Genomic DNA, 26,525 nt, shown 5'->3' on the forward strand with positions numbered 1-26,525 from the left:
ATGAGAAAACCGAGGCAGTAAATATTAAATATGCCTCGGGTTTGTAACCGAGGCATAAAGTACTACCTTTTTACCTCGGCCGTATATGCCTTGGTTGTGGACCCGAAGCCAAAAACTGAAAATAACCGCTGTCATTTCCCTTCCCTGCACCAGTGTTACCAATGAATTTGTAATTATTAATAAATTTTTTGATAATCATTTTACTAACTAATTTTTAAACATAAGTAAGTTGTCGATAAATTTGAATTATTGACAAATTTTTATTTTTTACCATCATATTATATTCTTTGATAATCAACTATTTTATGAAAAATATATATTTCTTTTAAAATATGTAAATGAATTACATACTAAACTTTCAAGATTAATAAAAAAATAAATTTCTATAATTTAAATTTAGTATTATATAATAATCGCATTAAATTAAGGTATTTATCAAAAAAAATATTATTATTATTAAAAATATATCAATGTTTATAATAATTTAAAAATAATATATAAATATTTATATACTTATATACTAAACAAAATAAAAATACTAATAAAAAGCCTAAATAGTTATAGATTATGACCATTTTCCAATATAAAAGAATTATTAAGCCAACTACATAATGGAACTCAACTACTGTTGAATTCATCACAGTAGTAAAAGTAAACCTCTTATTTTATAGTTCTGAAAAGCTCATATAAACCATATCTATAGAAACTTAAGGAAATGAAATCTACACTATGAAGTTTTCTTTAAACTCTTCTCTCCTCTCCTTCTTTAAGATCTCATGGCCCTAATTATCCAACAAATCCAATAATTTTTTGTTTAGATTTGTGGCTATAGCCTTATATATGGGTAGGGAACACAGATTTCAGTGATGTTATATGGGAGATGTTAAACCCTTGTGTTCTTTCTCATCATCATCATCATTTCTTGCTCCTCGATCCAGAAATGCTGGCCTCATTGGTGTTGTCACCATTTCAATTTTGAATGTCAACAATGCCACAATCTCTGACATGGGAGGCCTCAAATGTGCATCAGGCTGCAGACATAAGAAAGCCACGTGTATTGCTTGCATAACATCCTTTTCTACCAATCCATGTTCTCGCAGCTTCGGATCTACAATGTCTAATATCCTTTCATTCTCGTACAGTTTCCATGCCTAGTATCATCAAATTAATTAATTTATGTTACATGCAGCACATAGAAAACAGATTGTGGTGCTAACAATAGAGAAACATGTATTTGGAAATGTTGGAACTTACATATTCAGGGAGGTACTGCATTTCTGATGCCAAAGTGTGGTCTGTGTTTTTCCTGCAACAGATTATCTCAAGCAAGAGAACTCCAAAACTATAGATATCTGCTTTTTCTGATAATTCCCCTCTAATGGCATATTCAGGAGCAGTGTAACCTCTGTCCAAAAAGTAAAAAAAAAAACAACAAAAATGACATTTATCAATGGAAATATCTTAGCTTAAGCTGTTTGGCAACTGAAGATGTTTCAAGTGACAAACAAAAGTTACAATACAATGATAGGAACATTTGTCAAACATCCTGTTTTCTTTAAAAAAAACTACAATAATCATTTTATACATAAAGTATAATAGCATTGATGTCGTAACAAAAGGAATTTAATGTTCATGTACTTCATCCAATCACCTCAAATAGTATCAGAGATGACGACTTTAATGATATGCTGCTAGATATGATGGTGTTGAAATGTGTGGAAACATTAAAAGTTCTCTGCAGAAAACACTGCTTTTGCAGACGGGTAGTTGGCAGCAATAAAATCATAATGATGGTGGAATTGCTCTGAACCATATGATGAACTAATAATGGTGTATAGCAATTTTTATTCAGTGAATACAGTGAAATATCATTCTATAATAATATAAGGATATCGTTTTGATTTGTTTCCATAAATGACATACAGTGTTCCAGCGAACTGTGTGCTAAGATAAGCTTGGTCTTCCGGGAAAAATCTTGCTAGCCCAAAGTCCCCAATCTTTGGCTGAAACTTGTCATCAAGAAGAATGTTGCTTGCTTTGATGTCTCGGTGAACAATTCTTTGGTGTGAATCCTCGTGAAGGTATTGTAGTCCTCTGGCTACTCCCAGAATAATTTGGAATCTAGTTCTCCAATTCAGAAATTGATCACTGTTTTCTGTATTCAAGAAGCAGGAAAAGAAAGAATTGTTCCATCAATACAATCCTAAGCTCCTTCAAACATTCATCAAACAGTGGTTTAGGTGTCCACTATATGAATATTCCACTACAGAAATAATTCTATATAAGAACTAGAATGAAAGTGATAGTTGATAATGATGATTAGACCAAAGTTTCTCAAGGTAAATGCTGATTAAAACACCCTAAATTAATGAGATTGAGCCTTGTAAATGCATTTTGACTAATTTAACTTGTGTTCTCTTATACCCTTCATTACTGTAAGTGTTACTCCCAAAGTTAGAATGAGATCTTTATTAGACTTAATTAAAATTCTGGTAGCTTATTCATCAATGTAGGTATTCATATATGGTGCAAAGTTGATAATATTAGAGAGAGTAAAATATGTTCATACATGTTTTATTATAATTTTACTATAAAAGTTGCTGTCATTGGTGAATTTGTACAAGTTTTGGAACTGCATTGTCCTTGTGTAGAACTATATTAAGACTTTTATGTGCACTAGAATGACAAATTTACCAGATAAAGTTTCACACCAGTAATTGTTCATAATTAAAAAGGACCAAAGAGGATTCAGAAAGAAAGGATACCATGAATAAAGAGGTCCAAACTTCTGTTTTTCATGTATTCATAGACAAGTATCCTTTGCGGTCCATCTATGCAGTATCCAAGAAGACGAACCAGATTTTTGTGTTGGATACTAGTGATTGTTCTCACCTCTACCAGAAATTCTTTTTCTCCCTGTTGAGACTTGTTGAGAGACAATTTCTTAACTGCAATCACTCTTCCATCTGCCAACTTTCCCTGACAAAACATAACTACAGGTTAAAGATGAACATATCGAGTTAGTCTTAAAGTTTATCTTTTTAAATTGGTATCATCTTCGATCCTTAACATTATGCTAGTTATGGGAATATCCAATCCTTAACATTTGTCTTATTTTTATTTTTTTTTTCTTTCTGGGGTGTTATGAATCCAGAGACACTTCATAGTTAATGTCATCTTACAAAATTCAATTTTTAACCAAATCCAATAGTATCCTGTGATCTGTGTAACCAATTCCATCATAAAAATAAAATTTTCTATTAAATCAAGATTCCTACTAGATATAATGTTTATACCTTGTAAACAGGTCCAAATCCACCACTTCCAAGAAAATTATCTGCATGGAAATTCATGGTTGCATTCTTCAATGTCTGGTAGTCAAAGCAGTTAATTGTCCTAAGGTTCCCACTAAAGAACTCCTTGGACCCTGTGTACATGTTGAAATCATTACCTTCAATATATACAAGATATTTGATTGACCATGCAATCCTCTTTTAGAGTTACCTGACTGTTGATTAGATGAAAATATCATCTTCATCATATCTGCTGATTCTATGTGTTTTCGAATCTCTAATCAAGCACAAACACAAACATTTATTCATAGGATAATCATAAACACGAATAGTAAACAAATTGCAAGGTCTCAAAGATTTTGACATTAGTGTTGTGGTTTCACTTATGATGATTTTTCTCATCTCTCAAACTACCTTTCTGTTCTGTCATACCCTGTGGTGACCGTTTGATACGCTTCCGAAGTACAAGTACGTAAAAAAAAATCAACACTATGGCTAGCACAACAATTCCTCCTAGGAAGTAAAACAATGTTCCTCCAGATTTGTGCTCTGGCTTGGTAGAAGGTGAAGCTTCTGTTGCAATCAATCACAAACTTTATTAAAGATCACATGATTCATGATCTATGTTCAAGACTTGGTAAAATGAAAGAAGATACATCTAAGAAGTTCTACCAAAACCTTATTTGAAGTAGTTACAATGTTCAGTTTTGTTCAAATTTATGAAATTAGTTGGTGCCCATTTAACAATTTACTGGGTCATGTCATGTGGTTTTCAAATTGATTCAATTCAATGCTACTAAATATTCCTGAAGCATTCTAGTTTTGATGGGTGATCAAAATGTATGTATGCTCAAGTTATGATGCATGAATTTGCAATATTGCTATAACAAAAACAAGTTTGACCCACTGTGGCAATTGTGCAGACACAAATTGAGAAAACGAAACCTTGGAGTATTCTGGGAGACATTCTTGGAGAAAGAAAGGAAGCTTTCTGTGGTTCAATTTCAACCTCACCTCACAGCCATGAAGTAGACATTGGCAAAAAATATGAATGAAAGTCAACAACAATAGCACTGGCAACAACCACTAATTTCTGGCATTAATTTTTTCTTGCTTTGTGTTATTTTATTTATTAATTTGTACTTTATGTTGAGAAAACAGAAAGAGATTGACACTTCAAATATGTGACAGAAGAAGGGAGAAGTATTCAAAGAATGTCCCATAGAATAGATCGAAAACAAGGCGAAAGTGATTCATTCGGCCAGAAATATGCCAATGATTGGTTACATAGGACTCTTGAACACATGTTTTTTAATATATTTTTTACAAGAGTTGAAAAAAAATTAGAATACCTCAGAAGAACATAAACAACTTTGAGACTTACCCCAAGTTTCATTTGAAGCCCAACAAGTTTAAAACATCCTCTGTTTTTGACTCTTGTGACATTACAAAGGACACACAATTGAAGGTGTAACAAACAATTACATTCACTGTGGTTGAACTGTCTCTTCCACTAAGAACAAAAGTTAAGTCTATAAAAAGGACTCATACTAACATTATCAAGTAGTACAATTTTTCTCATGACAACTTTATGTTTCTTCTATGTTAATTAAATTAAATGAAGGAATATGGCGATAAAAACAAGTAGCACATTGTTGGAGTAATCTACACCTCATGAAATTCAAGCCATCACTTAAAATCTAAATATATCTAATGGTTGGAAATATTCTAGCCACAATTTAAATATTTTCATTTTTAAAATGATAAAAAAAAATGTATTTCCTTAACGCAATTTCGGAATTTCAAAAATAAGAATTGAAATTTGAATATACTAAACCAAAGAAGAGATAGGAACAGAAAGTCACACCCTCCAAGAAAACTTCCATCATTTGAAAATAAACATGTTTTAAAAATAATGCATGGAGCTAATAGAAGAAATCTCACTTGTGCAATGAAAGACACCGAGATTTCACTGTAAATCATCTTTAATTGTTTACGTAAAATAACATGGTTGGTTATTTTTCATTTCATGAGATTGCAGTGAATATTTAATATTAACAATACATAGTAACTTATCTTTTAAAGTATATATACATATATAATATGGGATTTTCATTTTTGCTTGGAATAGAGTGCACGTCTTTTTTTACGAAAAAGTATATAATATATACTTTGAAACTTGGAATCATGATAAGTCCAGCAGAGGTGTTGCTTCTTTTGTTATGGAGGCATTATTCTTATGAAAGTGACACCTTAGTTTGTAAAAAAATGATAAATAATGTTGGAATCAAATTTAAATTTAAGTCTTTGATGAAAAATTATTATTTATATGAAAAACTAGACCCAAAATGATTGAAGAAGAATAACTTCATCTTGGTGGTGGAAAGTGATTGATTGCTTTTGATTTGTTACATGTACACAATCATTCTAGACAGCATTTTATCCCATGCCTAATCCCTAATCCTTATATATAAATGCATGCATTCTTTGATCGTTACAACAATAATTGCACCATATTTAAACCTAATCTACACACCAAAGATAAACACTAACCACAGTTTTAAAATGACCCTTCACCAAACACCCTTTGGAACCAACATTGCGTCACTTTCTCAAAAAGCAAGTATATATATTATTCTTATAGTTTTATGCTATTACAAAAATTTAAGCTTTTATTTGTGTAAACAAAGTTTGATGCAATATCTATGATTATTTGTTAGCACTAACGTGTTAGCGTAATAATTAACACACAATTATCGGTTAAATTAAATAGATAAAAAAAGTTGATAGCTGCAATTAAGATGAACACAATCAGAGTTGAAAAAATAATGAGTTGAAAGGAACCAATGTGCATGGTGTACTGTGGTTGTCATCCAATTAATCTGCAAAACCGAGTGGTCTAAATGAAAGACACTGATTTTGATGTCTGATGCGAAACATGAATGAATAATTTCAGACTCTTTCTCTTTAACTAAAATTTCAGACTGAATTTTATTAAGGTGTTGATGGAATAGGTGACCCCAAGTTTGTTTATGGTGGGGAATCCCTAATTAATTTTATGTAAATCCATGCAATTCGAATAGGCTCACACTGCATTAAGTCCAGATTAGGGTTAGCTATTATACAATCTTATTCAGCTGTGATGAATGGTGACGAATCACAGCCAGCTTTAGATGAAAGCAACACTTGACCAGTGTAAGACCTATATTTTGGAACAAAGCATTCATAATATTTAAACGCAAAGAACTTTAATATAAAATATTAAGAGTTAAATATGTTTTTGGTACTCGAGTTTCAGTGAAATTTGGAATTAGTGTTACTTTAACACTTTTGACTAATTTAGTCATTCATCTTTAAAAATGTGTGAACTTAGTCATTTTAATCCAATTTTGTTAAGTTTACCTGATGTTTCAAGCACATTTCATGATAGTATTTGAATTATTTACATCGTTTGACATATTTTCGCTTCAATGTTAACTCAAATATTATCATAAAATGAGTTTAAAATGTCAAATAAATTTAACAAAATTTACTAAGAAGGACTAAATTCTCGCATTTCTATAAATGAATGACTAAATTGGTATAAAATTTCGAAGAGAGATTAATTCCAAAATTCACTTAAACTCAAACCTTAAGGAACCAAAAACGTATTTAACTCAAATTAATTACATAAATCACAAATACTAATATAAGACTTAATGTATCCCACACATTCCTCTCAATCAAGCTGTCATTTATTTTACCATTTCACACACTGCACACATCACTCTCTTAATCCATATAATAACAATAATCCATATAAACTTAAAAAAATTTAAGTTCTATTTTTATTAATATTAAACTATTTTTACAATGCTATTTATAAATATAATATATCTGCATATACATAGATATAAATCAAATATATATATATATATATATATATATATATATATATATATATTTTAAAAATTTTACAATTAAATAAAATTTGTTAATCTATAGTAATACGTTTTTAAAAATATTTCTTAACAATAGAAAAATCAATTCGATATTGTAGAACTAAATTTTCATCGATTTTTTGACAGAAGGTAACATAAACACAATTAGTTCCAGCAGCTGAAATTCTTACCTTAAGAAACAGTCGTGTTTGGTAAATAAAAATGGCGTTTTTTAATTGTTTTCAAAAAGACTAATACTTTTCAGAAAAAAATAAAAAATAACAATAGATATGCAATTGTATCTTTTGAAGATAGAAATTAGTTTGTTTAAAGTTTTTGTTAGGAAAATCTGAAGCCATAGAAAACACGAGTGCAATTGAGTTTTAGGATATGATTATAGAAAAGGATACATACATAGTCTCCAACTACATAAAAAAACAATGATGTTTATCAGAATAGGTTGTATAGGGTATGGGGAGGAGGTAGTAATAATAGATTGATTCATGAAACAATTGACTGTGGAGAAGATTATTATTGTTATTATACATAACAACAAAAGATTAGACAGCAGCCAATTTGATTTGATGCATGAAGCCATTTCTGATTTGATGTTTGGATATTGAAAACCAATAGTTATAACCTCATACAACCACACACAAATAACATATTAACAATTAGTTAAAAAGTGAGAACCTAAATTGATGAGACTGCACTTGGATATTATCCCTCCTTAGCTGTCATGGTCCCATCTCTCACCTTGCCAAGTCAACCAACAATACCATTTCTTCACAATTTTTATCTCTCCATAATTAACATATTATAAACTTTATTAATTAAACATTGTTTAATTAGCTTTAAAAAAACAAAAAATTACCCAAGTAATAATATCATATATAATCAACATATTTGGCTAATACATAAAAAGAACAACACTATAATCATCTACCATTGAAGTTAGATGATTTTCCTTTTCTCACAACCACTTCCTCCACTTTCAAATCCAATCACCCTTTACATTAATAATTGCTTCTTATCAACACTCTTGGCCTCTATAAATACCTTCAAAACTTGACTTTCATGCACCACTTTCACCAAATACTTCTCTTGGCATATCTATTTTTCCCTCTCAAAAACTAACCAATTAACGATCATCATCACCACCACTTTGGTTGAGATGAAAAATATTGGGTTTCTTGCGGTGGTGGTAGCCACCTTTGTGGTGGCAGCCACCGCCGGTAGCTTCCTCCAAGACTTTGAATTAACATGGGGTGGTGGTCGTGCCAAAATCCTTGAAAATGGAAACCTTCTTACTCTCTCCCTAGACAAGGCTTCTGGCTCTGGCTTTCGTTCCAAAAATGAATACTTGTTTGGAAAAATCGACATGCAGCTCAAACTCGTGCCTGGAAATTCAGCTGGCACTGTCACAGCCTATTATGTAAGTTATTCATTCACTCCAATCCAACTGGTTCAGCCTTTCATGGTTTTGTTTTGAACACAGAAAAAATTTGCACTCTCTTGTGCAGATAAACACATCAATCAAACATTAAAGAAATTAGAACGTGGCAGTGCATGATAACATGAAGCAATAATTAGTGTGATGGAATTAATGTAGGAAAGTTGTTTAGCATGAAATGTTGTGAAACAAAAATAAATGGTGTTGCTTTGTGATTGATGCAGCTATCTTCTCTGGGACCTACTCATGATGAAATAGACTTCGAATTTTTGGGCAACTTGAGTGGTGATCCTTACACTCTTCACACCAACGTATTCAGCCAAGGCAAAGGGAATAGAGAACAACAGTTCCATCTCTGGTTTGACCCCACCAAGTACTTTCACACATACTCGGTCCAATGGAATCCTGCAAGCATCATGTAAGAAAACAAAACCAGTAAAAATGCAGTTTTTTCTTGTAAATTTTTCATCTTTCACACATCAATTTGGCTATTTACTCATAAAAAATTAACCTTTTCTCTCTGATTTCATGTAACAGATTTTCTGTGGATGGAACACCAATAAGGGAGTTCAGGAATTTGGAGACAAAGGGTGTTCCATTCCCCAAGAACCAACCCATGAGAATATACTCAAGCTTGTGGGATGCTGAGGATTGGGCCACGAGAGGTGGGCTTGTGAAAACGGATTGGAGCCAGGCCCCATTCACGGCCTCATACAGAAACTTCAATGCAGAAGCTTGTGTTTGGTCTTCTTCAGGTTCTTCTTCATGTTCTTCCTCCTCTGGCCAATCACTGGATGCCACGGGGCAAGCCAAGCTTCGTTTGGTTCAGAAGAACTACATGGTTTACAACTACTGCACTGATATCAGACGTTTTCCACAAGGGCTCCCTCCAGAATGTTCCTCTGCATGAGGATCAACATCAACATCATCAGAATCAATCAACCAAAGTTGCATATATATTACGTAAATGCATGTTATGTTAATTCCTTTTCTTGTATGAAGCTAAAACTATGATTGTTGGACTGTGCTTTGTTGAGCACTCCATTGTTTGTGACAGATAAACTGTGTAAAATCATATTCATGGCACTGTGTGATGTGCTGTAATTGTAAACTATGCCGATTAATAAATTTGCCAGAGGGTTAAAAAGTTCATGCAACTCTTCTTATTCAATTGGCTTCGCATAAAGTGCATGATACAAAATATAGTAATCTACAGCTTCATGCCTTTTCTCATTCTTTGGATAATTTAATTAGTGTACGACCTGTATTTATCCAATTTTTTTAATTCAAAGAATTATAATAATTATATTAATGAAGGTCTCATATAACCTTTATATATAGATGATAGAAATTCCCTCTTTGCCAAAACTATTATTGAAAAAAAAAACAAAGGTTTTTCATTGGAAAAAATATATATTTAATTAAAAAAATTACCAATACTTATCTTTGTTTCTATTTTAAATGTTTGAATAAAAGATTTCATTGTTTTTTTTTTAAATAAATGGGTATAAAAGTATATACGTTAAATGGAAAAGAATAAATTTTTGCTTTATAACTTATTTATAATATTGTATAAGTATGTATTAATATTATCTCTTAATTTTTTTTCGATAACAAACTAGATTATTTAATACTTTAAAGTAAGTTTCCCATTTTTGTAGATCCTCAAGAAAATGTAAAGTAATGAATACTACAGCACTAGATGTACCTTAGGTCATGTCACTTTTTTTTTCTTTTTCATTCCCATTCTTTCTCATTTAAAATATATTTTCAAATAGATTATTCTAGAATATATAATTGGGAAAGCTTTTTAGATTTATTCCAAAACTGAATTTTTTTAGTGTAAATAATATAATAGAATCCTGAGAATGGATAAGAAGAAAAGGGGTAGGTGATTACTACTATAGCACAAACTCTTCACCCTTTTGAACTTTAATTCCTTTCCATTTTAGAATCAATCTTCAGAAAGAGGGCATAATTGGAATAACAAAAATAAACCAAAAGCTCTGAACCATCACCCTCACTCTTTTAACACATAAAACACCAACAAGTGGAGGTCCCAAAACAGAGCCATGATATTCACGCAAAAAATAGAAAAAATAAATAAATAAAGTTGCGTAACCGGGTGAAAATAAAAATAAAAAAAAATCCTCTATTCTTTATTATTAATGGGAGTATCTTTAATAATATATTATTCAGCATATTCTTCTATATTTATTATTATTGTGGAGATGAGCATGCCTAGAAGGACGTTCTTGCGGAATATGGTGAAGTGTGGTCTCACAGGCTCCGATAATAACAATGCTTTTAACAGTAATAAAATTATTCATTAAATAAGGTGTTGAATTGTTTATAGATATATGATAGAACTGAAATTAAATTAATAGAAGTATTGTAATAATTGAATAAATATACAAAGTAACATTAAAAGTATAATATTATAATTCTATGATATCGAAAACTAAAATAAAACATAAATTTATAGGTTTTTAATATTTAAAATGCATATAAAACTTAAAGCAAATATTTAATGCATATTTATATATAAATGTGGTAATAGAGATTATGGTATCTTCTTTGTCTTGTTTAGTGAAAATTTATCCAAAATAATATGTTTTTCCTAGTTTTTTATTAGACATCTATTATCATTTTGTCATAATCAGATAAAGTTATTATATAAATTTATATGAAACATGACTTGAATTTAAATTTTTGTTTAAATCAGTTACTTCTCATGAATTTGTCACTAACTTGAATTTGGTGTCTATTTTTCGGAACAAATTTCATCATTAGTTTAATTCCATTTCTAGTTTTAACTTTCATTGCCAATTCCATTGTTAATTCATATTGTCACAATTTTTTAATAATTTTGTTCACTTATTACAATTACTTTCCTTTACTTTCTTAATTTGAGTCATATTTTGACTGTGTTTTCTTTTTCAAATTATTTATTTTCTTGATTTGAGACATATATTTAGCACGTGGTTATCTTTTTCATATTATATATTCTTGATTTGAGTCATATATTTAAAATGTGTTTTCTTGAACATTTTAAGATCTTTTATAGAAGTGTCCTTTCAACTTGATACTTGTTTAATAATTTACATTTTAAAATCTTCATGTTAAGTATGTAAGTGAATATGAGTGAACCTTCCTTTCTTAAATAATTAAGGAGAAGAGACTTGTGAGGATAATATTTTTTTGGGGTAAAGTACGATTTTAGACTCTAAACTTTGATCCAAAATTAAAATTTGTCTTTATCTGAAATTTCGATATATTTTGTTTCCTAAATTTTAAGAATGAATGAATATAGTCCTTTTAATCCAATTAGGTTAACTTTTTTTATTTTACGTGTCTGGAACGCGTTTCATGATAATATTTGAGTTGTTTACACCATTTAACAAATTCTCGATTCAATATCTGTTGGGAAATACAGTCGATTCAATATCTGCTGGAAAATACGCTCGATACCTAAAAAAAGTTAACGTAATTGAATTAAAATAACTACAATCATTCATTTTTAAAGTTTAGAGATTAGAATATATTGAAATTTTAAACAGGAATGAATTTCAATTTTGGATCAAAGTTTAGAAACTAAAAATATACTTAATCTTTTTTTTTTCTTCTAATTTTATGTTTGTTTAGTTTTTTTTTTCACTATTTTTAGATACAATGTCAAAAACATTTCTTTTCTTTCTCCTCTTCAAGCTAGCAAATGAGTAATTGAAAGTAGAACTATACATAAAGGAAGGAGAAATAAAGAGTTTGATGACTTTAAGAGAAAATCCAAAGAAGAGAAAAGAAAATTTAAGAAGGATAGATATTATTTTGAGAGAAGAATGTCTCAAAACTCCTCTGAAGTTAGTCCAACTTCAAAAAACTACATAAAAATATTCCAGAGTTCTACAAATTTTTTTTTTCACCAGTTAGAAAAGTCAACGTATCAATATGCTATGTTATGAAATTCATAAATTGACAAATTGGGCTAAGACAAAACTCATAGGTTAATTAGTTGCTGTCATCCATCCTTAACACACAAAACTTTACAGATTTAATCCAATTTATTGTACATTGAAGCAATAAAAGAACAAAGTTATTTTCATCCGTGTGGAAAATGAATCAAACTTTCCTTAACTCAACGAAACTGAATATCAATGTTTATGCTGCATTTTCTTAACAGATTTAGTTGCTGATAAGGATGCAACTGTGTCAGCATTGCCATAGTTTTGGCCCAGGAAAGATGTTCAACGTTGTTGACTTGATTGCAGCCTGTGGATGCTTGTGCATGCATCAACACATGAAGAATTTGAGAATTGAGATTTGTTGAACTGATTCTCACGCATTCTTCTTCTTCATTCTGGTAAATTCAGAAAGTTAAATACATCCCTTTGCCTCTCTTCATTACTACATAATACAGAGATAGAGGCACTTAGAAGTTCTTAGTGAATTATGGACAATAGTTTCTTACAAATACTCAGTCTACACATCTTTCTGCAAGATGAATCATTCTTGCTAAGATTTTCTAAATCTAGCTCTGTAGGATGTTGTAAATCTAAGTCCATAGTTCTTACTTAGTTTCTATTAGAATTTGCCAACATACAAAAGGAAGAAGCAGAACAATTTGGATCATGCTGCAGAAACAACTGTCACAGAAAGTTGCTCCAGACCACAGTAATATGTTATGAAGAATGATTTCATTAACAAAATCCATAAACTGTACCAGCAAATAGGTTTACATTGTTTCAGTTTCCAAGTGTATTTGATTCATGACATGATATAATTAACAGGATCAAAGTAAAAGAAATATAACTAGGAAATCGCATAATTTTCATACCTCTTTCTTCTTTTTCTGGTTAGGAGAACAAGTAATCCAAATCCTACAATGATTGCAACTTTTACTACCTGAAAAGTGAAGATGTGTGGACAAGGACATATAAGCATATTGTAAAATAGAGGAGAAAGAACAACCTGTTCTAAATTATGTTTAAGACTTAACACCTATTGAAACACAAGATAGATAAATGCAACATTGTTTATTGAAACTCAATGCTTACTTGGGGGCAGTGATGCATATATAGAAATAGTGATAATTTACCTGGCGTACCACTTCCAAGGTCTAAAATTAAAATTTTCATGCTAGACAACAAAGATTCTCTTAAACTGAAAGTAGATAATAACCTGATTAAATGGACCTCCAGAATTTTCATCTCCATTGTTATCAGAGGTCTTGGGCTTTGAATCTTTAGTTTCCACTTTCCGTTCATGCTTGCTCCCCTCAGTTCCAGTTCCAACATGTGCTTCATTCTGTTACAAAATAAGTAAATAAAATATAATAATTGATTCAATTTCACAAAAATAGTAAGAAGAAAATCTATTAATCTAATTGAAATCCACTTGAGGATGAGGTAGAGTTGCATCTTGTAAGGTTTCAAGTCTCTTACCAGGGATGAACTTTTCACCCTTTCATGCAAGTCTGCTGGTTCTGTCTTCTCTGACTTATCTTTCTCCAAATGCTGAGTCTTAGAAGAATATCTTCTTTCATTTGAACTTTGTTGCTGTTTTGTTGGAGGTGGTTTAATCTGAGATCTCTTATCCTGTTTTAAGACAAGTTCCATGTTGAACTTCATTTGTTGAAGAGTTTTCAATAATATGCTGATGATACTTTACTATACCTGAGCAGATCCACCTTCAAAGGCACTTATCATCTTCCTCACATTACTTGGAATTCTCCCCAGTGAGGCTCTCTTCTCAGAATGTTGAGGGCCACCTTCCTCTTCATTTGGCTGTACCACATTACTAGCCGGAGCATCATTTTTTTCTGTCCCAAAAAAAACTGCAATTTCTTCTGAACCAGTAGCTCTTTGAGGATGTTTCTCAGATGGTGACTGATAAGCAGGCTTCTTACCCTTTTGTTGTGACACAGGTTTTGTGGATGAGGACTCCTTATATTCATCTGCAATGTTCTAAAACATGTAAAATGACCATTAAACAAACAACACTATATTTTCCAATGTCTCCTTGTTGGTCTAAAAATAGACTGAAGCAAATCAGTTCATCCTTAACTGGTTTTAGCTGTTTGTGTTCAAGCTGAGTCCTAGTATCAGATTCCTTCTCATCACGGGAACCAGCTTCTTGTTGAAGGTGTTTCTTTGGTGATTCTTGAGAAGATGGAGCACTTAAAACATCAGGAAAGAGCCTTTGAGGGAATGTAGGATGTGATTCATCATAACTATTCAGTTTCTGTAGATTTTTACTCATTAATGTTCTTATTACTGTGTTTCTGCTTTAAGTTTTCATTGCTTCTTTAATCAGCTGAGTAATATCAAACCTGAGACCTCATCATTTCTGCGGAAGGGTAATTCAGCATTGCCAAGAACAGCTCTGCTTTCGCTTTCTGCTCCTCTTCGGCCACCACTAAGAAGCTCATCATGTTTTTTCTTTAATGCAGATTGTCTCTGCAAAAGTAAATATGTCAGAAGTCAATAGCACAACCTCAAAATGCTGTCTCTACAAGTTAATAGCATTCAAATCAATGCTAATTGAGGCACATATCAAATGCTGAAGAAAGTTCTTAAGCATGAGTGCATTCATTACAAACTGCATGAGAAAAATGAATCGGTACCAATGAACGAATTCTATCGCGCTCTTCATCACTAAGGATGACTTGCAATTTCAAACGCAGATGGCCACCACCAAGTGGAAACTTGTCTTCCAAAACACCTTTTTCTAAAATCAACTTTATTTGAATACCTGCCATTTGTTCATTAGTTAATGAAGTTACTGTGTCTGATTTTGAAAAGGCCAGTTCAAATAGGATGTGTACTGAAAAACAACCTGTACGTGATATTTCATTCCCCTCAGCATCCTGAATTTTGAAAATCAAATCATCACGGATGCTAGTTATGGGGCTGAACAATATACAACAGAACAGATTATAACCTAGAAATTGTTATGACCACATATCACATAAACAAGGTATACAATCTCACAAAGATAAGTTTTCCTTGTCATTCACTTGGTACTCTATTCTCCCCAAGGAAGCTGCATGCATTCACCACTGAACTTGTTATAATTGGCCTTAAGAATGTGCTTAAGGGGAGAGAATTGAGATAGCTACAAAAATTCAAAAGCAAGAACATACCCCTTATGGATGTTGGAGAAGATAATGGAAGATCCATGAATTCCAGTACTGTAAAATGAATAGAGAAGTGAGAGAGAAAAAAAAAATCATCTGGGATTCTGGGATTCAGTACTCTAAATGAAAGTTAGTACCTGAAACCATGATGGTTCCTGGCATTGCAGGAAGAAGAATTCTAAAAATACAGTAACTTAATAAGTTAACAAAACAAGAGAGAGATTAGGTTGACACTAGTTACTGTCCTCAACTCTAGACTCTGATCTAGGTTGAGTGCTGAAGAAAAGCATTGTGTTCATTGACTGTGTTGATTAAGTGATGGAAACATGGATGGGTTTTGAAAGAATGGATATGGTTAGAATCCAATGAAACCAGGTTGTGTGGTCCTTGCAACCTCAGAAATAGTTATTAGCCATAAAAGCCTGATAGAAAAAAATCCCATTTTGTCTCATTTATTAACTTGTAAGCACTTGCCATCATCACTACTTTCCTCTTACTATTCAAATTGAGACATGAATTGGATTGTTGAAATACTGTTACACTGATAAAGGAATGACACCCATTTATCTAATAGAGTCATGGTTTTATAAAGATAAAATTGTGTTCGAAAAGAGTGTTTCAGAGTGTATCACTGTCATGATATAAATGTTTCGGAGTGTATCACCTAGAAATCCTAGAAAGGATTTGAAGCTGAAAATCAAACAAACACAGAGTCCTTTTTTAACCAAGTATTGCTTCTCCTTTTAATCTGTGGTACAAAATTATAAAATCAATTACTTGATTGATTAAATTTCAATTTATCGAATTAAACTTTGACTTAGATTCTTGAGAAAATTGACCATGACATTTTTGCCCTTACATTCTAATGGAAAAATCATCATATTTTGAATAGAAAAGTAGCGTAAGTTGAATTTTGAAGCAATAAAAAAAAGACTAGCCTCTCCGACAGGGGTTCCAAAATGTTCTAGAAACTTTTAAGGTTGGAATAACTTCTAACACTAAAATTGTTTTTGGATCTGATTGATAATATATATATATATATATATATATATATATATATATATATATATATATATATATATATTCTTTTGATACGGAGTTATATTTTCTATGTTAAATTATTCTTTTGGTCTCTCTATTTGTCAAGTAATATCAATTTGGTTCTCAAATTTTTTGTTATCTCAATTTGGTCCTCATTTTCTTAACAATGATTCAATTTGGTTGTTGCCGTTAATTTTGACTAGACGGTGTTAAAGTCAAAACCACGTATCAACTTTTGGTTTTTTTGAATTTTTTTAATTTGTTTGGTCAAACTAATGGTAAGGACTAAATTGAATCATTTTTAAAAAAATGAGGACCAAATGAAGACAAAAAGAAATTTGAGAACCAAACTAATATTTCTTGACAAATAGAGAAATCAAAATAGTAATTTAACCCATACTTTTTTATGATATTTGAGATTTCAACATATTTTGTTCTTTAACTGTATTTAGTATAGTATTGATAATGATATATAATTTATAAAAATGATCAGATTGTTTGCTTGGTCACGATACCAAAATAGAAATATAAAAACTAATATGAACCCAATCTGAATAATAAGTGAACCGAATTAACTCTTAACTTAGGTTAAGAGGATGCACAATCCAAAAAGAGGACAAAAATAATGTCAATCCAAACTCTAAAGATGCAGAATCATAGAATCTCAAATTAAGAGGATCATGTTGATAAGCATTAAACTTAAGCAAAAATATTATGATGTAAAATGTGAAGTTACAAATAAAAACTTATAAAAATATATAAGTTAGTCATAAAATCTCACTACTAAAATCAAAGTTTTAAATATGTTTTTATCTTTCAAGTTTAACTGAAATTTGAAATTAGTCTCTCTTCAAAATTTTTGATCAATTTAGTCCTTCATCTTTAAAAAATGCATGAATTTAATTCTTTTAACCAAATTTTGTTAAGTTTATCTGACGTTTCAAGCGCATTTCAGGATAGTATTTGAATGGATTACATCGTTTGACACATTTTTGCTTCAATGTTAACTCAAATATTATCATAAAATACGTTTAAAATGTCAAATAAACTTAACGAAATTTGGAAAGAATGATTAAATTCACGTATTCCTAAAATCAAAGGACTAAATTGATGTAAAATTTTGAAGGAGAACTTATTCCAAAATTCACCGAAATTTGAGGGAAAAAAATATATTTAACCTTGTCATAAATATGGTGTGTAAGTTACTTAAAAGTGAAATAACACCCTAAAACCTATTTAAACCTATTTAAAGTGGAATAAGAATATGTGTAAAAAAAATCCATGTAGGTTCCTTATAACACTTTTAAATACTAAATCTTCTAATTAGCAAAATTTTATGACATCTAATTATTCTTTTCAAGTTGCCTATGAATACCTACAATTATAATATGATTTATTTTAGTTGTCAGATATGTATATATATTACTCTTAAATCTATAGCATTTTTAAGTGGTTTTTTCCGTCATTATCATTAACTATATTTACTTTAATGCTAAAAATGAAAATATTAATACTAAAATATGTTTTTAATGGCTCTGCATGTTTCTTCAAAAATAATTCTTAATTAGCTTTAAATTCTTGAATTTTTCTAAGTTTTTTTAATATTTTTTATTATTAATTATAATAAATCTTATTATTAATTATAGTTGATTTAATGCTAAGAATTAAAAAGTATTTATTAATATAATTCACACCAAAAAAGAATATTTCAAATTAAAATAATTATAATTCTTAGACACATAATTTAATTAATGTAAATAAGGTAGGAGTGTGGAGTAAAATGAATCCCATAATTGTCTTAAAAAAGGATATGACACGAAAATATATTAATGTAAGAAAAGAAAAATAAATGTAAAGAGTTATTAAAATTATTGATTTCTAAATTTAGTTTGGTTATCAGAAGAATTATTTACTGAATTGGTCGCTACTAAAGTTTTGACCTCCGAACAAATCAATTTTTATATTAGTTCCTAATTAATTATTATAATTTTCTACTTTTATATTAGTTCCTAATTAATTATTATAATTTTCTACTTTTATAACATAATACTGTTAAAATAAAATATTTTAATTAGTTTAATGTATAATATATTAGTACAGTCTTAAAGGACTATAATAATATCGTTTATATACATTATTAATCTATAATATATTAATACAAGATTATATTTAACATGAACTCAAGTTACTAAACTATGGTATATTAGCACAAGACTATACTTAACATCATCAAATCTTATTCAAGTGCTCAAACCCTTAACTATAATGTTAGTAAGTTAGTAACAAATAAAAATACTTGTTGTATTACTATCATGTTAGCGAATTAATGTTATAAAATTTATTTAAATTGACTTTATCAATTTTAAGTTCACGCTAATTAATTTAAAATCTTTAATAAATAAAAGTATTTGTACTAATATCAAATTAGTTTCGATTTAATTGATGTTAAGTGAAATAAGTATTAAAAATAAATGAGAGTTAATCTTATTACTAACTTATCTATTTTTAGTATTTATATTTATTTAATTTAAACTATGTTAAAAATATTATTTTATTATTTATATAATTTTGGTTAAATAATTCTATTTTATGTGTTATAAATTCATACTTTTTTAACAACGAATATGAATAATAAATTAATTTTGATTTAAAGACTCAAATTTAAATATAGAAAATTTTCTTATTCACAATTTTTATCTTTCATTTTTTTACATATAAGTTTTGTATAATCATTTCACAATTAATATTCATATCTTTCATTTACATTTTTTTATTCACTTTTTTTATTCACCAGTAAAATTTTTGTTTGTATTTAACTTTTTCTTAAAGATAATATAAGAGACATTTTTTTTTTAAAATAACAGTCATAAGTTCTACTTACAAAAATTAAATTAATGAACTGATACTAAATCAACAAAATTATAAAATAAGAATAGATTAACATAATTTCAACTGATACTAATTCATTTTAATTAAAAATTAATTTAAAAATCAGTGATTGTTGTCAAATTTCAAAAATCAACTCTAATAAATTAATAATGTTTATGATTTTAAAATTGGTTAAAACACAAATATAAAATATTAACACAAATATGTTAATATATTTTTTTCGTGTGGGGAAAATTAGCAAACAAAATTCTAAAAATGAAAACATAAGAAAATCTTTAAAAAACATTAACACTACACTCTTTTTACTTTACATGTACAATATTCTTTTTCAAGTATATAAAAACTAATTATTTTTTATATATTTCAAGTATTGAGGAGACAATGAGTCCATTTCATGGACCAACTCACCTCGGTGTGCGCTTTCAAGCAGTTGGCTTATTTGGTTGAATCCAAATTGAGTTAATGAATTCTGACTCCTACACAATATATTTAAATAATATATATTTTCAACATTAAAAATATATTAATAAATAACTCAGGGTTAAATATATTTTTGTTCCTTCAAGTTTTAGTGAATTTTGAAATCAGTCCCTCTTCGAAATTTTATATCAATTTAGTTCTTCATTTTTAGAAATACGTGGATTTAGTCCTTCTTACCAAATTTTGTTCAGTTTATTTGACATTTTAAACATATTTCATGATAATATTTGAATTAACAATGAAGTAAAAATGTGTCAAACGGTGTAAATAATTCATATGCTTTTATGAAATGTATTTGAAACGTTACATAAACTTAACAAAAATTGGTTAAGATGATTGAATTCACGCATATTTAAAGATGAAGAACTAAATTGATTAAAAGTTTTGAAAATGAACTAATTTCAAATTTTTGAAACACTAAAAACATATTTAACCCAATAACTTATTATAACAACATCTTAAATTGTCTTACTTAAATCATTGACATTTAAAATGTACTACATTCACTAATTTGGAAAGAAAATAGCACTTTGGTAGTATAAGCTGTACATCATCACAACAACCATATAGATCTGTATATAGATCTTTATGATCTTCATGACCAACATTTCAAACCAAGTTTATAATTCAATTCTCAAATTTCATATTTTTTATTATTTTCATATTATATAAATGAAAATATAATTAATAACTTAATATATGCTTCATTTAAAACGTAAACACGGATTAAGGTTTAATATTTGATTTCCATTCTCCCACACATTGTAATGTATAATTAATTTCAAGACTTGTTAAAACCACCGGACTTAGAAAAATATCCATACTTCAGAACTTTCAAAAGAATAATATATGTTGTCAATGTGAAACACCGAATCCAGTTGGTTCATCAGGTTTCAGGTGATACATTATATTTATGAAGCTCGAACACGCTACGATGTGTTTTTGTGTTCGAGCTTAATAAAATGTTTAATTTGAAAGAATTTTTTTAGGTGAGTACTATTTTTTGATCTAAAGTCAAGACTACACTGACATTAATTTTGAACGCAGCAGACAGAAGTCTTAATCTGAAGTACAATCCTCTTAAGGTGTCTCATAGGACACAAAAAGCTGTTCCCAAATATAAATTTTCACTGTCATCATTGAGAAACCTGTTCGGTGGTGAATATGAAATCGAAATCTTTGAAGATAAGGTTAGGATAGTTAAAGAAATATAAATTTAACGATTTCTGTTGATTTCTGTTTTGCAGAAGCCTGCCATAACAATCACCTTTACTTTGTATAGTCCCTAAGGAACTTTTAAGCTTGAAATCTAAGTCACACACTTCATATAGTAACTTCACCAGAACAGATATAAACTAAAAGTATCCACGAAGAGCAAGAGTTCATAAGGAATCATCAAATTATTGAAACGCATATTACACTATTATTATTTTGTATTTTGTCTTCATGTTCAAAACCAACTTGAGAAAACCACACCTCATGATTTTATTTTATTGTCCCTATTATCAGTTCCCGTACTAACTTCACTAAATTTACCACAACACTGAGAATTATGGTCTTATGATTTCGAAAAACCAGTCTTGTAACTCTAAGAGAGGTAGCGATCTGAGGGGAAGCCATGAAGTAATCCATGAGATAAAGCCATGAGCAAGATTGCAGCTTCTTTCTCATCCTGAGGAAAAACTTGTTGGAATCTTACTGACAAATCCTCAAAAGCACCGAACTTCTTTCTATGCTTCGCAGGTTTATGCTTCTTTTTCAATGGTACTGGTGCACCCCCAGTTTTGGACTTTTTCCCTTTGCTACGCAATTTTTTCCCCTTCCTCGCTTCAGATTTCTTAGCCTCCGACCTATTTGTTCCATTTCCTGTTGTTGTTGCAGCTGCAGCAGCAATGGCGCGTCTTGCCTTCCTTTGTCGAATTCCACAAGCATTGCAAAGTGACTGCAACAACACCCAATTGAAATTTCAACATCAATAGTTTTAACATCGATTGTTTAATTCAAAGTATTCTAGTTGCATTATCATGTTTCTCAGCAAATTAAAGAGTTTCTGTGATTGCTTTGTGCTACATCGATCATAGAAAGCTTAATTACTTATGATTGAACAGACTAAAATAAAAACCTAGAGTAGATTAATTGCTTTTCATGAAAACAAAATTAGAGGGTGGATTCAAGGGAAAATAATATACCTTTGGGCCTGTTGGTCCAGTCCTCCAGAGAGGGGTCTTACTGGTGTGGCAATCGACACAAACCCTAGCAGTGGCACTGTTCTTGTTTGAAGAAGAGTTATAGTTACTATCATCAGTTACCAGCTGTGACAGTGTTGGGTTTTTCTCTTTAGCCTTGATCTGCTTAGAGTTAGAGATGTCTGCTATATGAGAAACTGTTTGATCTGAAACCATAATTTTCCGCACCATTCTCATCTTTGGAGGCATCCAGTTAGTTGAACTGTCTTCGCCTAGAAGACCGTCACACTCTTCTTTCTTCCAAAGTCTAAGCTTGAGATCACTTCCGTTTTCAATCTTTTCTGCTGGATTATCCCATGATCCACTGAAACAGACAATCTTCTGGGCCTATAGATCACATGATTAAATTCATCAAATCAAAGATATAGATCATGATCAATATGATCATGTTCCACTTTTCATACTCTATCTATATGTATAACTATAAATAAGACAAATTAAGCTTGTTGCGTGTATATATATATACACAAGAGAGAGAACGTATTCTAGCTTTTTGTTGTATCATACTCATACCTCTTGAAGGTGTTTTGATTCACAGTAGCAAAATCGTCCTTGATCCTGATCTGGGTTGAAGAGAACAGAAGTAGATAAAGAAGAAGATGAAGAAGAGGCTTGATGGATTGTGCTGAAGAGAGTGTGTGTATGATCTTGATCTTCATTGAGATCTATAGACATAGGAGAAGACACCACTGAATAACGATAAGTTGGTATCATTGGTTCATGCATTGCACACAAACCAAGTAAAGAGAGAGAAAAGAAAAGAAGAAGAGCGTGAAAAAATCAGAGGCACTGCAAAGCCGAACTTTTGTCTAGTTATAATAAAGAAAGGTTTGGAGAAGAAAAAGAAGAAAGAAAAAATCGAAAAAATATAATAATAATAGGCAAAAAGGTTCTGATTCTGAACGTTTCTGCTACACGAGCCGTGGTAAAACTCGTTAGAACAGAAGATAGATATTACAGCCTAGCACCACCTTAGAGCTATCGCTATAAGACATTCACGTGACTTGGAAACATCTAAAGCAGACAAATCGAAAAGACAAACTGATTCAGGAGAGTGTGGATTGCTATTAGGGTGTCCCCATGAGTATGACAAAAACCCTAATTGCACAATTTTATTTTTTTTTTACCATTGTATAGATGAAACTTTGAGCTATGGAAGAGATATGGTAGCCACACATGATGATATAGGGATAATGTAGTCACACATCACTAACCAATAATTTGGTCACAAGAATAATCTTGTGGCATGAGTCAAATGTTTTTCCGCCAAACGTATATTTGTTTTGTCACCTAAGCTATGGCTATGATTGAGAAGAGAGTTGGATATATATAGAATCTGCTCTTTGGAAAATCAAGATACAAAATCAGTGATGTACTTGCAAATCCATTTCAAAATGTTGAATGAACATGAGAAATTTTAATTTTTTTCTCATCGTAGATAGAGCAATTATATAGAGAAAAAAAAAATTAAAGTGTTAACTCTAAATATGATAAAAAAATAATTCCTTAATATTGATCTATCAATTTGGTTAAAAACGAAGGAACTGAGTTCATTTATAACCAATAGTCTTTTTAATCAGTAAATAAATTAGAAAAAAAAAACGTTTGTGATTCTGAAGTACTGATAAAAATTGATTAACTTAAGTACAATTCATGCATTTAGTCTTTATGTTTTATTTGATCTAAAATATGGTCACAAATGCACAAGAGATGCACAGTCTTATGTTAAAGAGGAACTCTCTCATCCTCTCAACAAATAGAATAGGATATTTATGAACCCAAATAGAAGCATATTTAATCAATTATAAAACATTGAATTTAATTAATTATTAATTTAATAATAATTTAAGAAAATTGGCTTTCATTTATCATGTTAATGTTAAATGTTAAGTATAAAGATAAAATCAATTTGATTAACCGGAACTAAGTCTCTGTTATTTCAATATGTAAACCATGGTATCAGACTATATGTGCATCCATTTTTTGTATAGGTAAGATTGTGTACTATTATAAGTAATTTTAGTATATATATATATATATATATATATATATATATATATATATATATATATATTACTAATAAGAAACTATATGTATTCATCATATATGCAAAGAATAAATCTCAAAGAGATTTGATAATGCAAACTGAAAAACTTTACCAAGACTTCACATGTGAGAGGGTTGGCTTCAGGAACATCTATAGAAATGGTGCATGTTGTTGTCAGCTTGTGTCCTAAAGTGTTTGGTTAAGCCTCATAGGAAGTACAACCTTTAGAATTTAACCGTTAAGATTTAGTTTGGAACCTCGTAAATGTAAAATAACCACAGAACAAAATTCTAGTCACTGAGTAGTTCTTATTATCCTTTTTTATGAGGCGAGTTTTATTTTTATTTTTTTACTTTGAGTAATCACACGTGGTTCTTTTATCCTACTTTTGTCTTTTGCTCGAGGTTAAAAGTAAAAGAATCATTCTTAAGCAGTAACTACCCACTATTTTATACCAGTAAATATCATTTTTTTATTGAATTCTTAAATGTCATGTTGATAAATGTCTCCTTATATATTATGGATCCCTAATTATATATTTATATGTATACTTTGTTTTACCATGACTTATTAAACCAGGAGATGATGACTTCATATGGATACCATGAATAAGCCTTCTGGTAAATTTTGATATTTTGATTGGTACTTAAGTCCTAGGTCTTGTATTTTGACATACCTATCTTGGTCTAGGATTGTGTTTTGTTTTCCTGTTTGTTTATTCTCCATATATGTTCAGTGCTACCATACCTGTTGTTCTTGTGGTGGGTCTGTGAAATAGGAGTATAACAAGAGCTATGGTAAGTGTGCTATGAGGAGAGAAAGAGAGAGGTTTATGGTAGGTGTGGAGCAGATGATGAAGACAACATTGGCTGTGTATCTATTGATAAATAAGTCAATTTTATAGGATTAGGTTAGGTTTAAAATTTATTTTTTAACATAACACTACACTAAAATGTCTAATATAACAATCAATTTTAGTAGTCAAAAGTTGTTAGTCATTATAGTGACCAATTTATAAAATAAAAAAAAAATATTGTTTACTAAAATAATTACTATTATAAATAAAAAATTATAATTAGTCGCTAAATTTGTCACTGATTAATTAGGGACTAATTTAGAAACTAATTCTTTGATAATGAAAACCTTAATAACTAATGTTTAGTAACCAAATTCCTTTAGTAACTAAAACCTAGATAGCCAAATTTTATAAATCAATTTAGAGACCAATTATAATTTTTTATTCGTAATAGTGACTATTTTAGTAATCAATAATTTTTTATTTTGTAAATTGGCATCTAAATTGATCATTATTGTAACTAACAATTTTTGGTCATTAAAATTGATTGTTTAAAAAATATTTCCTTGTAGTGTAACAATATAGTACTTTTTGTATATAACTTGTAATAATTTTCTTTTGCTGACAAAAGATCATGACTTACGAAAATAGAATTTTACATTATTTATGCTTATAAATTATAAAAATAGTCGAAGAAGCATTCCAATAAATAAAAGATATAGTAGAAAATCATATAATAGTTTACAACAAAACATGAATTATAATTTTCTTAATTTCTATATAGATAGTATCTATATTTTGTCTCGTCTATATGTATTAGAAAAACATTACGTCCTATTGAAGCAAGAATGTTTGGGAAGAAGAATATTTTTTAGCTGATATTAAAATGGTGATGTTTATGTGGTTGTCTTTCTGTGTGTATTTAGTTTTGTTGTAGCGGTGGTGGGGTGAGAAGATAGAGTTGCATGAAAACACCTCCTTCTCATCATACATTATAACCATGGTCCCTGCAACACAATATTTTCTGAATCTTGTGGGGTTATGACAGACACAACCTTTTAACATCAATAATAACCCTTTTTTTTTCCTTGTTTTTTCATGTTTATAGATCATTTGTGGCTAGGAAACAAATGAAAACAAAAAAGTTATCTACCTAAACACATAAAAGGATCTGGTTTTAATTACATTAAGAAACTATGCAATGTGTAGCAAGGGAAGTCGAAAT

General features: G+C 29.8%; 4 protein-coding genes across 9 annotated transcripts; 1 reads left to right on the forward strand and 3 right to left on the reverse strand.

Annotated features, from left to right (window-relative positions):
• Positions 1-565: 565 nt before the first annotated feature.
• Positions 566-4,449, reverse strand: LOC114164807 (cysteine-rich receptor-like protein kinase 44). The gene is made up of 8 exons (XM_028049576.2): positions 4,239-4,449; positions 3,708-3,866; positions 3,505-3,570; positions 3,297-3,427; positions 2,766-2,979; positions 1,924-2,155; positions 1,255-1,405; positions 566-1,151 (listed from the first exon to the last, which is right to left on the reverse strand). The coding sequence occupies exons 1-8, from the start codon at positions 4,258-4,260 to the stop codon at positions 870-872; spliced, it is 1,257 nt and encodes a 418-aa protein (XP_027905377.1). The 5' UTR covers positions 4,261-4,449; the 3' UTR covers positions 566-869.
• Positions 4,450-8,280: 3,831 nt separating this feature from the next.
• Positions 8,281-9,816, forward strand: LOC114196196 (putative xyloglucan endotransglucosylase/hydrolase protein 23). Its single transcript, XM_028086761.2, has 3 exons — positions 8,281-8,648; positions 8,891-9,084; positions 9,204-9,816. Exons 1-3 carry the CDS (start codon positions 8,388-8,390, stop codon positions 9,574-9,576), a joined length of 828 nt encoding a protein of 275 aa, XP_027942562.1. The 5' UTR covers positions 8,281-8,387; the 3' UTR covers positions 9,577-9,816.
• Positions 9,817-12,652: 2,836 nt separating this feature from the next.
• LOC114162359 (uncharacterized) lies at positions 12,653-16,188 on the reverse strand. Of its 6 annotated transcripts, none has more exons than XM_085667183.1 (12): positions 15,939-16,186; positions 15,808-15,855; positions 15,656-15,707; positions 15,501-15,574; positions 15,289-15,416; positions 15,002-15,121; positions 14,730-14,906; positions 14,339-14,629; positions 14,108-14,260; positions 13,845-13,970; positions 13,501-13,568; positions 12,653-13,070 (listed from the first exon to the last, which is right to left on the reverse strand). In XM_085667183.1, the coding sequence occupies exons 1-12, from the start codon at positions 15,961-15,963 to the stop codon at positions 13,019-13,021; spliced, it is 1,314 nt and encodes a 437-aa protein (XP_085523309.1). In that variant the 5' UTR covers positions 15,964-16,186; the 3' UTR covers positions 12,653-13,018. The 6 variants fall into 6 exon arrangements, with proteins under 6 accessions (XP_085523309.1, XP_085523310.1, XP_027902017.1 ...); XM_085667184.1 differs by having other exon boundaries at positions 14,730-14,824; positions 14,995-15,121; XM_028046216.2 differs by having other exon boundaries at positions 15,289-15,574; positions 15,939-16,188.
• A 5,404-nt stretch (positions 16,189-21,592) lies between these two features.
• Positions 21,593-23,265, reverse strand: LOC114162648 (GATA transcription factor 21-like). The gene is made up of 3 exons (XM_028046605.2): positions 22,971-23,265; positions 22,401-22,784; positions 21,593-22,153 (listed from the first exon to the last, which is right to left on the reverse strand). The coding sequence occupies exons 1-3, from the start codon at positions 23,181-23,183 to the stop codon at positions 21,800-21,802; spliced, it is 951 nt and encodes a 316-aa protein (XP_027902406.1). The 5' UTR covers positions 23,184-23,265; the 3' UTR covers positions 21,593-21,799.
• Between the last annotated feature and the right edge of the window lie 3,260 nt (positions 23,266-26,525).

This window comes from Vigna unguiculata, chromosome 9 (genome assembly GCF_037176805.1).
Source record: "Vigna unguiculata cultivar grain cowpea cultivar isolate G323 ecotype 2 chromosome 9, ASM3717680v1, whole genome shotgun sequence".
Lineage (NCBI taxonomy): Eukaryota > Viridiplantae > Streptophyta > Magnoliopsida > Fabales > Fabaceae > Vigna > Vigna unguiculata.

What these genes read in the sequence shown, in the direction of transcription:
- LOC114164807 (XM_028049576.2), bottom strand. Translation starts at nt 4,260, where the DNA reads ATGTCTCCCAGAATACTCCAAG. An exon ending in GGGTATGACAGAACAGAAAG is followed by an intron (nt 3,571 to 3,707) that starts GTAGTTTGAGAG and finishes GTGCTTGATTAG; the next exon opens with AGATTCGAAAACACATAGAA. An exon ending in TGCAGTACCTCCCTGAATAT is followed by an intron (nt 1,152 to 1,254) that starts GTAAGTTCCAAC and finishes TGATGATACTAG; the next exon opens with GCATGGAAACTGTACGAGAA.
- LOC114162359 (XM_028046216.2), bottom strand. Translation starts at nt 15,963, where the DNA reads ATGCCAGGAACCATCATGGTTTCAG. An exon ending in GACAAGGAAAACTTATCTTT is followed by an intron (nt 15,575 to 15,655) that starts GTGAGATTGTAT and finishes TATATTGTTCAG; the next exon opens with CCCCATAACTAGCATCCGTG. An exon ending in TTGAAGGTGGATCTGCTCAG is followed by an intron (nt 14,261 to 14,338) that starts GTATAGTAAAGT and finishes GTCTTAAAACAG; the next exon opens with GATAAGAGATCTCAGATTAA.
- LOC114162648 (XM_028046605.2), bottom strand. Translation starts at nt 23,183, where the DNA reads ATGCATGAACCAATGATACCAACTTATCGTTATTCAGTGGTGTCTTCT. An exon ending in AATCAAAACACCTTCAAGAG is followed by an intron (nt 22,785 to 22,970) that starts GTATGAGTATGA and finishes TGTGATCTATAG; the next exon opens with GCCCAGAAGATTGTCTGTTT. An exon ending in CTGGACCAACAGGCCCAAAG is followed by an intron (nt 22,154 to 22,400) that starts GTATATTATTTT and finishes GTGTTGTTGCAG; the next exon opens with TCACTTTGCAATGCTTGTGG.
- LOC114196196 (XM_028086761.2), top strand. Translation starts at nt 8,388, where the DNA reads ATGAAAAATATTGGGTTTCTTGCGGTGGTGGTAGCCACCTTTGTGGTG. An exon ending in GCACTGTCACAGCCTATTAT is followed by an intron (nt 8,649 to 8,890) that starts GTAAGTTATTCA and finishes TGATTGATGCAG; the next exon opens with CTATCTTCTCTGGGACCTAC. An exon ending in TGGAATCCTGCAAGCATCAT is followed by an intron (nt 9,085 to 9,203) that starts GTAAGAAAACAA and finishes TTCATGTAACAG; the next exon opens with ATTTTCTGTGGATGGAACAC.